Genomic DNA, 15,891 nt, shown 5'->3' on the forward strand with positions numbered 1-15,891 from the left:
TCCCCCAGAACTTTAGGAATTCACTAAAGAAAATACATGTTCTGAGTTGGGAGATGCCAATTATTTTCAAGACCATAGCTTTCCTCACTCCACCCAGATATATCAGTTCTTGTGTGCCTGTTGTAATTTTCTCGACATCTGTCAACAAATAAGCCCATATATAGCCAAGCCATGTTTATGGAACTTTTGTTACATAATGTAGGATTGGAAGAATGCATACAGTATGATCCCAGCCCTGAGGAAACTGTATATAGTGGCCTCAGTTTGATGAAAGTATCTTGTACTCCTAGAAGCCCCACACACCTGCCCTTGGACCAGTATCAGGGTTCTTTTTTCATCCTGGACGGGTTTTCCCTTTATTCCAATGGCCCAGGAAGATGTCCTCTTTTTTACATTCTTAGACCTGTCATAGCCTTCTCTGTATCTTGTTATTTTTCTGATGCAAGCCTAGCTATAGAAGAACATACAGCCTCCCTGTTTCTCAAACTTTTTTCTGCTCATAAAAATATTAAAAGCTTGTGTCCTTGCTGATCGTGAACATTTTATTACCATTCTCTGAAAAGATCTCATTAATTTTTAAGAAGAAGCTTGCAATCAGGAAATATGGTTTAGTCATTCTAAATTCCTTTTTTAAAATAAACTCAAGACCTTATTTTTTTTTAATTTATTTATTTTCTTGCCTGATTGTTAATTTTCACAGTAAAAGCTAGGCCTGTATGAGCATGTGCTGAAAGGTTAGGGGGTACAAGACAATAGAAATAAACTGAAGCAACTGATACTAATAGAACCTCATAGAAAATGTGGGTCCTGGGACACCTAGGTGGCTCAGTGGTTGAGTGTCTGCCTTTGGCTCAGGGCGTGATCCCGAGGTCTGGGATCGAATCCCACGTCAAGCTCACTGTGGGAGCCTGCTTCTCCCTCTGCCTGTGTGTGTGTGTGTGTGTGTGTGTGTGTCTGTGTGTCTGTGTCTCTCATGAATAAATAAATAAATCTTAAAAAAAAAAAAAAGAAAATGTGAGTCTTTGCATTCTTACCCAGGGAGAAGAAAGGATAGCTCAAGGTTTCTACCTAGTGATTTTCCACTGAAGTATGTCCACTTCTGTCCAACCCCATAACACCCCATCATATACACACCAGCACAATTTATCATGTGGTATACTGTATTTTGATTCTTCTTACTTGTTCTATCTCTTTTCAGTGTGCTCCTCACACCATAACAAAGTGACCTTTAAACAATGACTAGCTGATCATAAGTCTGGGCCATCATTTATTTCATACTCTTGCCCTTTGGGTAATCTCAAAATTCATTACATAAATTGTAAGAACTCTAGATGATCAGAATCTGCTATCACGGACTCATTTTGTGTTAAGCTTTCTCTCATGAATTGTTCTAGAGATGCTATGATTCTTAGTATAAATTTAGCATAAATTCATCATGTTTTTTTCTTGTCCCATGACTAGTGCAAATATTTTTCTTTGGTGGGTTTTGTTTTGTTTATTTCTGTGCATGGAATTTATATACTATCTTACAGAAAAATATCATATTCCTGACTCTTCTGTTATTCAGTTCTCAGCTTAAATAGCACTTGTAGGAACCTTGCCCAGATGCCAGGGATATCTTGTATGTGCTCTCCCTAGCACACTGACATTCATACAGTAAAGAGAATACTTCGTAAGTTCATGGCAAATATTTTCTTTCTGGTCCTCACTAGATTTTTGAGTTTTGTTAATGAAAAGAACATGTTCATCACCCTGACTCTGCCACAAAACAGGCAATGATAAATGAAGTAATTTTAAGATACAACATAACATCTTTCATTTAACTTGCTGTTCACAGATCTACTGAGGTTCCTGTGAATCAGAACTGATGTCTCCAAAGTGACAAAAAAAAAAATACAATTGGAATTCACAAATTCTAAGAGCAACAAAAGCACATATGACTCCCTTGACCTTTGAGATAGACACTGGGAATGCTGATGTTGAGGATCTTGGGTCACATAACCAAGCCCTGGCATCTCTATAAAGGTGTTATTTGAGTTTCTAGTTTTCCTAAAACACCCTTGGGGAAGTGCATGAAAGGGCTGGCTGGGGACACCAATTGAATGGCTCAGCCACTTTCAGAAAAAAGAAGGGAAGGAAAATCAAAGAATCTCCCAAGTGGCTTCAAAGGTGAAACTCTGGGGAGGTGATTTCTACAAACATAAAGTCTTCAACTTGGACGCTTCAAAAGTTTTTTGAGAAGAAAGAGTCTGGAGTAAGTCCTCAAATAAGACAGAAAGAAGATAACCATTCCAGCAATAAGACTGTGTAGTAGATGAGTGCCAGGAACAGAAATATGGAATGACTTCTTGTCCTTCGGATGTTAGATGCACTCAAGAGAAGATAGAAAGATTTTCCAGAGGCCTGCATAGGGGACATATCCTACCTGGGGTGAGCAACATAATAGCACAGACTTCCTTTGGACAAATGTTTTACAGTAGATTTGAAATTTTCAGTGGGGAACCCATGGATGGGCTTCTGGAAAACTGTAAATGTGTTCAGACTAAATATGGCATTGTCTGCTCTTGTCCATTTTTCTCCATCAAGGGTTTCTGAACTTTTGTAAGAATTCCAGAAAATGCTGATAAACAATTTCAAAACAGAACAAAGTTTGCTAATAACAATAAAAAATCTAATGATTGCAAATATAAAATTAAATCAGGTGTAAATGTATCAAGTGTATCAGTGTTTCTACAACCAAACAAAAAGACAGTGTAACTAAGCAAAGTAATTATCCCTTTGTATTTCTTCTTCTCCTTTGTCGTCGTCACGTCATCTTCTTTGGCTTTGTCTCTGTCTCCATCTCCATTTTCTTCTCCTTACCTTTATTGCTTTAAACATTTTCTAGCATATACATAACAGTGTGGCCTAATGTATTGAAAAAAATATTTAATCGGAAAATTTTAACCAGTAACCTAATATTATATATAATGTGGGAAAATACCATGATTCTTCCCATGATTAGTATAGCCTAGAAATCTCCACTCTCTTCCAAAAGAAAATGGTTGTTAAACCACCTATATATCAATTTATTATTCTGAGTACAAAAATTGTGATTGAATCTGCTGTAATATACTCACATGAGGAGGTAGTGCAAACCAAAAAATCTGGATTTCTGGGTTAATAGCTTCCATAAACTTGCTCTCCATCTGTGGACATACTATGTGGTCCAATATTAGCACTGCCCCCTTTTTGCTGACTGGGTTCCCAGGTCTGGAGGCTGCTCATCACTGGATCTCCATCCCCTTCTTTGCAGTCTATATCTCTGTGCTTCTTGGCAATGGCACTCTCCTCTACCTCATCAAGGACGACCACAGCCTGCATGAACCCATGTACTATTTCCTTGCCATGCTGGCAGGTACCGATCTGATGGTGACATTGACTACGATGCCTACTGTAATGGGCGTCTTATGGATGAATCACCGGGAGATGAGCCACGGAGCCTGCTTCCTGCAGGCTTACTTCATTCATTCCCTTTCCATTGTGGAATCGGGTGTGTTGCTTGCTATGGCCTATGACCGATTCATCGCCATCCGCACTCCTCTGAGGTATAACTCCATTCTTACCAATTCTCGGGTGATGAAGGTAGGACTGGGCGTACTAATGAGGGGCTTTTTATCCCTCGTGCCTCCAATTGTGCCACTCTACTGGTTCCCATATTGCCGTTCCCATGTTCTTTCCCATGCCTTTTGCCTCCACCAAGATGTCATGAAACTTGCCTGTGCTGATATTACATTTAATCGTGTGTACCCAGTCATTCTGGTTGCTTTGACTTTCTTCCTAGATGCTCTCATTATCCTCTTCTCTTATATTTTAATCCTGAAGACAGTTATGGGCATCGCCTCTAGAGAAGAGCGAGCTAAGGCCCTTAACACCTGTGTCTCACATATTAGCTGTGTCCTGGTCTTTTATATTACTGTGATTGGCCTGACTTTCATCCACAGGTTTGGGAAGCATGCACCACATGTGGTCCACATCACCACGAGCTATGTCTACTTTCTCTTTCCTCCATTCATGAACCCCGTTATATATAGTATCAAGACCAAGCAAATTCAGAGAAGCATAATTTACCTACTTTCTGTGCACAGAAGGCCTTGAGCCTTTTTTTCAATATCTTAGGAACTCCAGGATTTCTGGACCTTTTCATAATTGGAAGGGACCTGAGTGTTTTACCTACTCTTCCTTTTATCAGAGTGAAATGAGATTTTAATTATTACATAAAGGTACAGGCTAAGTTGAATGAAATGAATATATATATATATATTCTATATATCTATATGTCTACATATAGATAGATCTATATATAACTTGATCACAGACAAGTCTTTTTGGCTAATTTTCACTTTTTCTCACTGATTTTTAGGGGTTCATTTTGTATTATCCCCTAATGTTTTATTTACATTAGAATATTTTTCCAGTTTTATCTTTCCATATAAATAACTTAAAAGTTTGCGTATAAATAATTCTATAATTTACCTTATCTTTTGAGATATTGGGGCCATAATTCCATAGATCTTCCTATTTCCAGGTTATTTATATCTTTTCTTAAACTTTGCATAATTTATTTTCATAGATCTTATGATATGAAATATTTGTGTTTGGAGGAGGGTAAGGAATTTAAATCAGTTCTTTTGTGTCTGTTTCTTGAAGTAACAATAACAATGAATCACTTGTTTGGTTGATTTTTTAAGGTGCTAGTATAAGACAGGCAATTTTTAATGCAAAAATAATATAGTAGCAACAAAACAGACAGAAAACTTTCCCTCTTAAAAATTTCAAACAATTGAAAAAATTTTTAAACAATTGGAGAGTCAAAAAATCAAATAAACCCAATTTTTTTTAATAAGCATTTTTTTTTTAATTTATTGATTCAGAGAGAGAGAGAGACTGAGAGGCAGAGACACAGGCAGAGGGAGAAGCAGGCTCCATGCAGGGAGCCTGACGTGGGACTCAATCCTCGGTCTCCAGGATCAGACCCCGAGCTGCAGGCGGCGCTAAACCGCTGCGCCACCGGGGGTGCCCAAACCCAAATTTAAAATAAACTTTGTGATCAATAGTAAAACAGAAATAAGAAACTGCCTTGAGACTGTGGGTCTCAAAAGAGACTATATTCAGGCTTGAGATAAGACTAAGTTTCCCTTAGGGTGCATGGATGGCTCAGTTGGTTAAGCATCCAACTCTTGATTTTAGTTCAGGTCATAATCTTAGGGTCATGAGACTAAGCTCTATGTTAGGCGCCACACTCAGCTTGGAGCCTGCTTCAGATTGTGTTTCTCCCTCTCCCTCTATACCCACCTGCCCCACTCTCTCTGTTTCTTCTTTTCTAAATAAAAATAAATAAGATCTAAAAAATTGACAAAAGCAAGTTTCCAGGGGAAAGTAGCCCATCAGGTGAGATCTGAAAAAAAGGTTAGAAAATGGTGAAAATAGGAGTAAGAATATTCTAGAAAGATGATAGCATATGTGGAGCCTTCTAGTGGGATGTATAATGGAACCATCTGGATAGATGGCATGGCTACTTGAGGAAGAGGATTTCTTTGAGGAGAAGCTAAAGAGAGAAGAGGAAGTCAGATATCAAAGCATCGGTTAGGGATCCCTGGGTGGCGCAGCGGTTTGGCGCCTGCCTTTGGCCCAGGGCGCGATCCGGAAGACCCGGGATCGAATCCCACATCGGGTTCCCGGTGCATGGAGCCTGCTTCTCCCTCTGCCTCTGTCTCTGCCTCTCTCTCTCTCTCTCTGTGTGACTATCATAAATAAATAAAAATTGAAAAAAAATTAAAAAAAAAAAGCATCGGTTAGCCATGGTAAGGGTTTGCATATCTACCCAAAGAGCTACTGAAGGAAGTAGCAGGATTTCATTGAGGTTTTCAAGTAATCAGGGCAGCATTATATAGGAAATGGATTTGAAGTAGCAGGAAATGAACAGAAGAAACAACAGGAGGATGCTGGAGTAGTTGGAAAAAGAGATAATAAAAGTTCAATTTAAGGAAGTGGAGATGAAAGGTAATGGAAATATATGACACATGTTTATGATCTGGATTTAATAAGATTTACAATTTTTTTTAGAAAAGCAGAGGGAAGGAAGGCTTGAGAGAAAGCAAAGATAACCCTAAGTTCTGCTTTATGCTGTTTAAAGAATGGCAATACCAATGGAAAAATAATTTTTGATTTTGAATATGTTTATAAATAAGAAGAATAGTAATATATTTTTTAAATTCTGAGATTTTGAGAATAAATCCAAATGATGAAGTTGTGATTCTATAAAATGACCAAAAGAAGTATGCCAGGCTATAGGACTGGGCTTTTTAAAGCTAAAATAGAAATTAAATAGTCATTCACTAAAATCACGTTTAGTACATGTTTCTTTCTTTCCCATCATTAAGAGTCATAGTAAAAGCAAAGCATGTATAAGAAGAGTACACCTAGGGCAGCCTGGGTGGCTCAGTGGTTTAGTGCCACCTTCAGCCCAAGGCCTGATCCTGGAGACCCAGGATCGAGTCCCACATCCGGCTCCCTGCATGGAGCCTGCTTCTCCCTCTGCCTGTGTCTCTGCCTCTCTCTCTCTCTCTCTCTCTGTGTGTCTCTCATGAATAGATAAATAAAATCTTTATAAATACATACATACATATATACATACATAAAATAAGTAGTGTAGAAAATACTGCCAGATAGGAGATGATACATAAATTATGATGTGATATAATGGGTTAGAAACAGAAGATCTGATACAACTTTAAACATGGAGATGGGACAGAATTGAAAGCTGGATTACTCTGGTTTATTTAAGTAACTATATACAGAGTTAAGGCTGTATCTTCACAAATACCCAATCACCAGTTTCTGAGAAGACATACATGTGGTTTTTAAAAGTCTATACTTCATTATTTCTTTCAAATGAACTGGTTGATTGGATCATCCTTTTCAATTTATAAAAACAATTTGAAAAAAAGAAAGAAAGAAAGAAGAAAGAAAGAAAGAAAGAAAGAAAGAAAGAAAGAAAGAAAGAAAGAAAAAGAAAGAAAGGAAGGGCAAGAAAAAGAAGAAAGAAAGAAAGAAAGAAAGAAAGAAAGAAAGAAAGAAAGAGAAAGAGAGAAAGAAAGAGAGAAAGAGAGAAAGAAAGGAAGAAAGGTAGGTCTTCACCAGGTGGAACTTGAGGTGGACCCAAGAGCTTTTGAACTGGGCCAAACCAAAATATTCCAAGGACTCAGCCTGAACCCCTGTAACTTGCTATAGTAAGAGATCTTGCTTAGTGATAGCCTTAGCAACCAGATATGTTTAGCTAAGATTCATTTTCTGCAGCCAACAACAATCAAATTTCTTTATAAACAACACACATAAGCTTTCCCTTTTGTCTCTAAAAATCCTTGACTTTTGTTCCCCTGGACGGACATATGTTTGATTTGCTACCCATATCTGTGCTCCCCACATTGCAATTCTGAGACCCTGAATAAATGTTCTGCCTCTTTTCTTGGTGGACACAAGTCATCTCTAAGATCTAAGAGACTTTATACTGCTAAGCACCCGTATATTTGTGTGTGTGTGCGCACCTATGCACAATAGTGATAAATCTTTTAATATTTTATATTACAACGTCTGATCTTAAAACTTTCCTTTTATAACTGTGACAATAAATTTAATGAACTGGAATAAATGTACTGAATTATTTTTTATTGTGGTTTACATGTGAGATATATATATAATGAAAATGCCATCTTACCATTTTTAAGTATATGATTCTATGAAATTAATTACAATCATAATGTTGGGCAACCAACACCACTATTTCCAATTTTTTTTGTTATTCTAAAAGAAATTAAAAATAAATAAATAAATAAAAGAAATTCATCATCTATTAATTGACAACTCCTCATTCTATCATTCTTCCAGTCCCTGGTAACCTCAAATCTACTTTATGTCTCTATGAATTGGCCTATTCTACATATTTCATGTAACTGAAATAATATAATTTGTCCTTCTGTGTCTGACTTATTTTACTCAGCACAAGGTTTTCAAGCTTTATTCATGTGGTGGCATGTATCAGAAATTCATTTCTTTTAGGACTCAGTACTATTCTGTTCTGTGTATACAGTAATATTGTACATTATGTTTACTCACCTGGTGAGGGACACAGGCTTATTTCTATCTTTTTTTATTTTATTGTATTTTTCTGCTGGCAGGCCTACAGTCTTGCATATCTCACCCCAGTGGCATCCTCCCCAAATGCTCCACTAGGGCAATCCAGGGGCAGCCCAGTCCCCAGACCTGCACACTGAATAGCTAGCTCACCACTTGGGAGACCCAGAGACCCCTCCTCCACCCCCTAGAACAGGGACACCTTCAGATTCTACTATCTCCTTGATGGTGAGGCTCAGGGCAGGCTAGGGGGAGGTGACAGAGGGAGAGGAGGATGGGAAGAGTGAGGGGTGCCCATTCTCACCTGACCCCTGGAGCAGTGTAAGAGTCCAACCAGGTAGCAAGCAAGATGGAGGCAAAGTGGGTGGAGTGGTTGGGGGTGCCTGGAGGGGGGCAGCAGAGAGGGTGGGGCACAGAGAAGGCAGAGTGTACCCCAGGAGCCCAGTTTCCTTAAGATCAGCTCTGCAGCCAGGAACACCCTGGGGCAGGAGTGAGTGAATAATTTCTATCTTTTGGCTACTGTGGATAATACTGCAATAAATATTGGCCTGTAAGTATCAGTTTGAGTATTTGTTTTTACTTATTTTGAGTACATACCTAGGAATGGAATGGCTAAGGTCATATTGTAACTTTAGATGAACTTTTTGAGAAATTGTCAAACTATTTTCCTCAGAACTGGCACCTTTTTATATTCCCACCAGGAATGCACAAGAGCTCTACTTTCTCCACACCCTCACCAATACTTGTTTTCTGTTATTTTAATTATAGCCTCTGTCCTAGTGTGATGTTGTATCTCATTGTGCTTTTGATTTGCTTTTTCCTAATGACTAATCATATTGCACATCTTTTCACAGGCTTATTGACCATTTGTATATATTTTTTTTGAGAAAAATCTACTGAATTATTTTTAAAATAGAATTTCCAGATGTCCTTTTAAATACTCTAGTCTGAGTCTAGAGACCTCTTAAACCCCTAATTTTCATTTCATGTTTTCCTAATAAACCAGAAATCCCTCATAATTTTATAAAATTATTAGTAAATTATTCATGCTTTCCTTTAATTATGCCCAAAACTTACCTAGATATATCTCTCCTCCTCCCACTTTGAATATTATACTGTCCAAACTCATCCCTTTACTGAGAAAACTAGACAAGTTTCCTGGAAGGAAGACATTTGTAATTCAGATTATTTAAATAAAATTTTCATTTGACTGGTGATGTTGTGGCAGGGCAAAATAGAAAAAAAAAAAAAAACAACCATTCCAGAACTAGAAATATAGGACCTCTTCATTTTATACGTACATCTTTAGGGAGAAAGATTAGAACTGGTGATTTCTTTTTAACAACTATGGACTCTGGCCTCCTCTGTATAAAGCTCTATCTTGAGAAAATAGGAAGATATGGAGAGGAAAATAATTCAGTCCTTGCAAATACAAGAAATAATTTGGGGAAGAAGTTTTCTGTATGGCTGTGCACTAAAACTTATTCAGCTTTATTTAGTTGTGAAACTTGAATTATTCCTCCACAAATCTCATGAGGGATGCAGGGTTGCCCCAGAGTGCAATGCTCAAGCCATTGATGTCAAATATAAATCAAAATCCTAAAATCTGGTTTAACATTACAAGTGTCTTACTAGAAAATTCCACTCCAGATTGCTCCTATCTTGATTTGCTGACCTTAGTTTAGAGGTTCTTATGGCTGAGCAAAGGCTGGCTTTGCAAGTCATAGTTGAAGCCACAGAAGCTGTGGGAAATCTATGGCTCCCTGTGATGGCCAGCAGTTACTGTGATATTGTACCCTACTCTAATAATATAATTAAATTTAAGGATAGGCTGCCTCTTTCAGAATGTTACATTTGTTTTTTGTTTTGTTTTGTTTTTGTTTATTTTTTAAGATTATTTATTTATTTATTCATGAGACACACACACACACAGAGAGAGAGAGAGAGAGAGAGAGAGAGAGAGGGGCAGAGACACAGGCAGAGGGAGAAGCAGGCTCCATGCAGGGAGCCTGACGTGGGACTTGATCCCAGGACTCCACGCCCTGAGCTGAATGCGGCGCTAAACCGCTGAGCCACCCGGGCTGCCCTAGAGTGTTACATTTGATGGAAGGAATCCCAGTTAAACTGGTCAAGACCTTTCAAGTTAAAACTCTTAGTTCCCTCACGTAAGAAAGATCTCAGTCACTTGGCACGGACTTTCAAGTTAAAATTTATTGATTTACCTATAACTAATGTCTGAGAGGAATGGAAGACTCAAGCTCTAGTGGACCAGCATCATTGGCATGCTTGTTGGGCACACGGTGGGTTGGGATCTGATGGTATTTGTTGCTGAAGAGGTAAAGGAAGGTTGCTCACTGTTGGACCAGCATGGGTGTTTTCAAGATAGAGGAAGCAGATTGTAGGGAGGTGGATTTATTGGTGAAGTTGTCCCCAAACTCTGTGTAGGAGATTGAGTGCTTAGTTTCGGGTGCTACCATAAGTGCTGAAGAACTTTTTTTTTCTGAGAATACAATTCCCTAGCATTGTGTTTAGTTGACACAAGTTCTTATTCAGCTGGGGTTCAAATTATCAACTGTTGTATACAAGGAAAATAGACAAGATGATAGAGACAGGCTTCCCAGACATCATGTCAGCAGCAGGAGCAGTGGTTAGTCACTCTACCTTCCATAACCTAGTCAGGTCAGACCTACTATGTAACCCCATTTTTCATCATTATCTTTAGTGGAAAGCCTCCTTTACAAATCCTCCACACACTAAATCCTCAACACACTTATACATATCTTTTCAACCTTGTCCCTGGATCATTAGGCCAGTTACCTTGCCCATATGTGAGGCTCAACTCAATGACTTCAATTATGACTGTCTATACCTATATGGTGACCTAGTTAGAGAAGAAAGAGGAAGAGAATAAGTTTAATCTGTGACATAGTATCATCTAGGTAGAGTGCTTTATTGAAACTAAAACTTCCTTTCATGAGTATTAGTCCAGCCACTTAGTAGTCTGTGTAGATTACAGAAATAGAGAGTGTATTTGCACGTATCATTTTTCAAAGCAGACTTTCAGGCAGGTTGGAAAAATAAGTTCTATAATGGGTGGTTGAAAATTCTTACCTTAAGTCTCACTGACCAAACAAAGAGCTCTGAAGGAAAAAGACACAGTCTTCTTGATCCTGCCATGTTATGCATTTCTTTCTGTGATGGGGTTGACATAAAAGTTGAAGATACATAAATGATAAAAAATAAAGAAAATGAGATATCATGATTTGACATACTGGACTAAGGAACCGAATCTAAAACTCTTCATTTTACTTAAAATAAAAGTAAAAACTCTATAATTTGACCACAAAGTCCATTGCCTAATTACATGATTCTGCATGCTTTCACTCAACAGATACTTACTGAGCACCAAATGTGTTCATTTCTGGTATGTACTGAAAATGCAAACCCTTTAAAAAATTTTGTGAATTTTAGTTTATTATGAATGCAACAAGAATTGAATTGATATCAAAGTTATTAAAAAGCTACATCACCTGGGGCATCTGAGTGTCTCAGTCGACTGGATGTCTGCCTTCAGTGCAGGTCATGATCCCGGGGTCCTGGGATGCTTGAATGGAGCCCTGCATTGGGCTCCTTGCTCAGCGGGGAGCCTGCTTCTGTCTCCTTCTGCCCTTCCCCCTACTCTCTCTCTCTAAAATAAATAAATAAAATCTAAAAAAAAAAAGCTAAAACCCCTTAACTATAATCCTAAAACCAAAGATTCTGAAGAATTATGAAATGTATTTATTGGCAAAATCTGACATGACCTAAAATCATAATGTGGTCAAATCTGACCTGAACATATGAGCAGTTATTTACTCTTTCTTTACTGTCTTAACATAAACAAGAGGTACTTTATAGCGTGTTACAAGGTATAACTTGCTGAGGGTACCCTATATATTATACAGAATACACATTTTTTACTTTTTTAGATCTTGAAGATTGAATCTGAAATGTGTTATGAGACAGATCTGATAATACCTGCCTTATTTATCAAAGTCTTATGTTGTGTGAGAATATAATTCATGAACAGTTTTAAAAGAGAGGGGACGAGTATTGTTCCCCAAATGCCAACATTCAAGAACAAGGGACTGATCCTCTTATTCAGGGACCCATAAAACACTTGAGAGTGACTTCGGTCATGCTTCACATGGCATTAGAGATGCTGCTTCTCTTAAAAATCTTCCATCCAGAGAGGAAATGGAGGGCATTGGGACCAACATCAATGGCCTAGAACTTTCTCAAATTAAAAAAGAAAAGAGGATTATTTATTCCCAAATAGCCTACATAGAAATGAGGTATAATGACTCCTATGGGAGTTGTTTCTTTAACAAATATATATCTCCCCTCACAACTCTGAATACACACTTGAGGATGCAGCAATAATGCTCTCAGTTGGTGCTCAGGTCCCACAAAGGCAAAGCTGTGGCTCAGGTGAGGAAACTCTGCATTCAAACGCAGCAGGGATGCTTTAAGTATATTTCTTCTACGTGGCTTATACAGTTTTTCTGTAAAGAATGAGAAAGCATTTAAGTCTTTCTCTTTCTAAGCATTTTTTGCTGTTGTTAATGAAATGAAGACTTCAGGAAAGGGGATACCTCATGGAAAGGCAAGCTTGGCCAGGAGAATCATTTATATTCAATGGATGTCAGCTGAGAATTTGAGCTTGGGGTCAGATAACCTCCGTTTGAATCCCTATAGGCTACATACTCATTGTGTGACCTTGGACAAATTATGTAATCTCTTGAAGGCTTGATGGTGTCATCTGAAGAATGAAAATAATATATTGTTTTCACTTTCTTTTTTTTTTTAAGAATTTTTTAAATTTTTATTTATTTATGATAGTCACACAGAGAGAGAGAGAGAGAGAGAGGCAGAGACACAGGCAGAGGGAGAAGCAGGCTCCACGCACCGGGAGCCCGACGTGGGATTCGATCCCGGGTCTCCAGGATCGCGCCCTCGGCCAAAGGCAGGCGCCAAACCGCTGCGCCACCCAGGGACCCCCTGTTTTAACTTTCTGACTATACATTTATCTTCCATTTCATCATCATTAGGCATATACTCCCACCATTCTACTGAGACAGAACATAAAGACTCCTAACTCTGGGATACAAACTAGGGGTGGTGGAAGGGGAGGAGGGCGGGGGGTGGGGGTGACTGGGTGGCGGGCACTGAGGGGGGCACTTGATGGGATGAGCACTGGGTGTTGTTCTGTAGGTTGGCAAATTGAACACCAATAAAAAATAAATTTATTATAAAAAAAAAAGAAACTGTTAAGAGCACCAAAGACCTATTTGCCAGAAACAATGCATATCTTCAATTTTTATCTTACTTGGCAATTCTGTGACATTTTTCACTATTAAACTACAACACTACTTCTATAAAATTTACTTTCCACTGGCTTTTATAATTATAGATCACCTTTGTGATCCTTTTATATTTCTGCTTATTTCTTTGCCCATTTCATTTGAGATATTTTTTTCTATCCTAAAATGGAGATTTTTCCAGGTTCACAACTTTCCTCTACATATCTATTTTCCTACATTAATTCATATCTAAGGTAAGATTTAAGCAATCACTTAAAAGCTCTTTCAGATTGTTGTCTCCACCCCATAGCTTCCCATTATTAATATACAGTAATATATATACTAGTTTATGTATATAAAGGAGCACAAACTCTCAGGTAAGAGGTAAGTGTGAAGAAATTGAAGTAGGAGACACTGATTGTATGGGGTGCTTGCAGATTATCCAGAAATAAAGAGAAGATTTTCCTATTTTGTCAATATGATCCTAATGTGCTGTCTTCTTTCCCTTCTCAAATTTCTTATGTCTTTATAGCTGGTTTTGGGCATAGTTCCCAAGCCTCTCATCAGCTGAAGAAACTGAAGATGTATCTGCATGATTCTCCAAAACTGTTGAAGACACAGGGTTAGCTGCTTTCAGAGCATCAGCCCAAAGAAGACTCTCAGGTGGGATAAGGGGATAGTGAATTCCAGTCACCTCTGTATCCCTGATGGAGCCTGTAGGCTTGCCTGATGGTGATAAGAAATTCCACTGACGTTACCACTATCACTAATGTCATATTCCACATTAAGAGAATCCCTAAACTGAGCAGCTCTTCCCTTTGGCATGTTTGGGTTGTGTGGATAGTTCCTGTACTGGCAAATCTTCTATAATTAAATGCCAATGTAGCTGCTACTAGGGAGTATAGATAATGAATAAGATACTCTTCTAAATTAGGTTAATCAAAATATATTAGTAAAAGGGATTCCAAAGTGATTACCACACAGTTTTGGAGCCTAAACCCATTCAAAATCTAAATTTGGACTTTTACATCACTATATAGTTTAAGCAATTTTGAATTTTCTCCTACTTTTTCCCTCTGGTCCTCTTTCTAGGTGACTACAGGTCTAAGGAGGTCATTTGTCTCTATCCTACACAATAAATTGTAGCATTAACCCCTTCTCTAGATCTCCATTATTAGAAAGGCAATGTTGGAAGGTTATAGGAGTACAGCAGGTAGGAATTACAATCTATAATGATATACACATCTCTCCTGTGTAGAGGTAGATAAGTGTTATCAAGGTGAGTCCCACATTGGTTGTAGTTCAGTGGATCAAGTTATACAGCAATAGTATCAGTGTTCACATCAATAAGGTACCTGCCACTTTAGTACCCATGCTGACCTTTCTGTCATCGACAGGGTACTCCAGAAAGGATTATTGCTTCCACAGTAATTCACCTTTCCTCTATTTATCTCCCTCTACCATTCGCTGCTCATTATTAGAGATGTTGTCATGTGTCAAATTCTAAAACAAAAAACAAAAACAAAAAACTATTGGTGTTTTTATAGGATTTTGTGAAATGGGGATACTGCAAAGATCACCATCACCTCATTATTCCTTAATTCCTCTTTAGAGGTAGAAATGGTGATGTCTATAAGAGAAAACAATCAATGTTTATTTTTTAAAAAACATTTTACTTATTTATTTGAAAGAGAGATAGAGATAGCAAGAGAGAGCACAAGCAGGGAGGAGAAGAAGAAGCAGACTCTTCTGCTGAACAGGGAAGCATGATGCTGAGCTCAATCCCAGGAACCCGGGTTCCTTACCTGAGCTGAAGGCATATACTTAACCCACTGAGCCACCCTGGCTGCCTAAGATAAGACAATGTTTAAAAAGACCCTGAGCAGGACACCTGGGTGGTTCAGTTGGTTTAGCATCTAACTTGATTTTGGCTCAGGTTATGATCTCAGGCTCTTCAAATCAAGCCCCGCACTAAGCTCCACACTCAGTGGGGAATCTGCTAGAGACTCTTTCCCTTTGCCCCTCTCCCCACTTGAACTCTCTCTCTCTTTCTCTCAAAATAAATCTTTAAACAAATTAAGTAAAAAGATCCTGGTCACATATTGATTCAATTGAAGTGGGGAGAAATTTGTATTTTTTTTTAATGCAGTTCTCTTTAATCATTGTAATCAACTTGTCACAAAATTTCTTGGTATTATGCAAACAAAGCTAACTTGATTTGATAATTATAGATAAATTATAAAAATATTGCAAAGTTCTCTATAGAAGCCCATTCTTAATTTTTCTAGATATAGCTTTCTAGATTCATAAATATCAGAAGGTCTGCATGATTGTCTTCACCAGCACTCTCTCCCTATGGGAGTTCTTACCTACTTCC

The 15,891-nt window shown here is 38.1% G+C and overlaps 1 protein-coding gene across 1 annotated transcript; it reads left to right on the forward strand.

The window, feature by feature from the left end:
* The first annotated feature begins 3,201 nt into the window (after positions 1 to 3,201).
* On the forward strand, positions 3,202 to 4,137 carry LOC121476132 (olfactory receptor 51B2-like). Its single transcript, XM_041729873.1, has one exon. The coding sequence runs from the start codon at positions 3,202 to 3,204 to the stop codon at positions 4,135 to 4,137; it is 936 nt and encodes a 311-aa protein (XP_041585807.1).
* Positions 4,138 to 15,891: the final 11,754 nt, after the last annotated feature.

Source organism: Vulpes lagopus, chromosome 15 (genome assembly GCF_018345385.1).
Source record: "Vulpes lagopus strain Blue_001 chromosome 15, ASM1834538v1, whole genome shotgun sequence".
Taxonomy (NCBI): Eukaryota; Metazoa; Chordata; class Mammalia; order Carnivora; family Canidae; genus Vulpes; species Vulpes lagopus.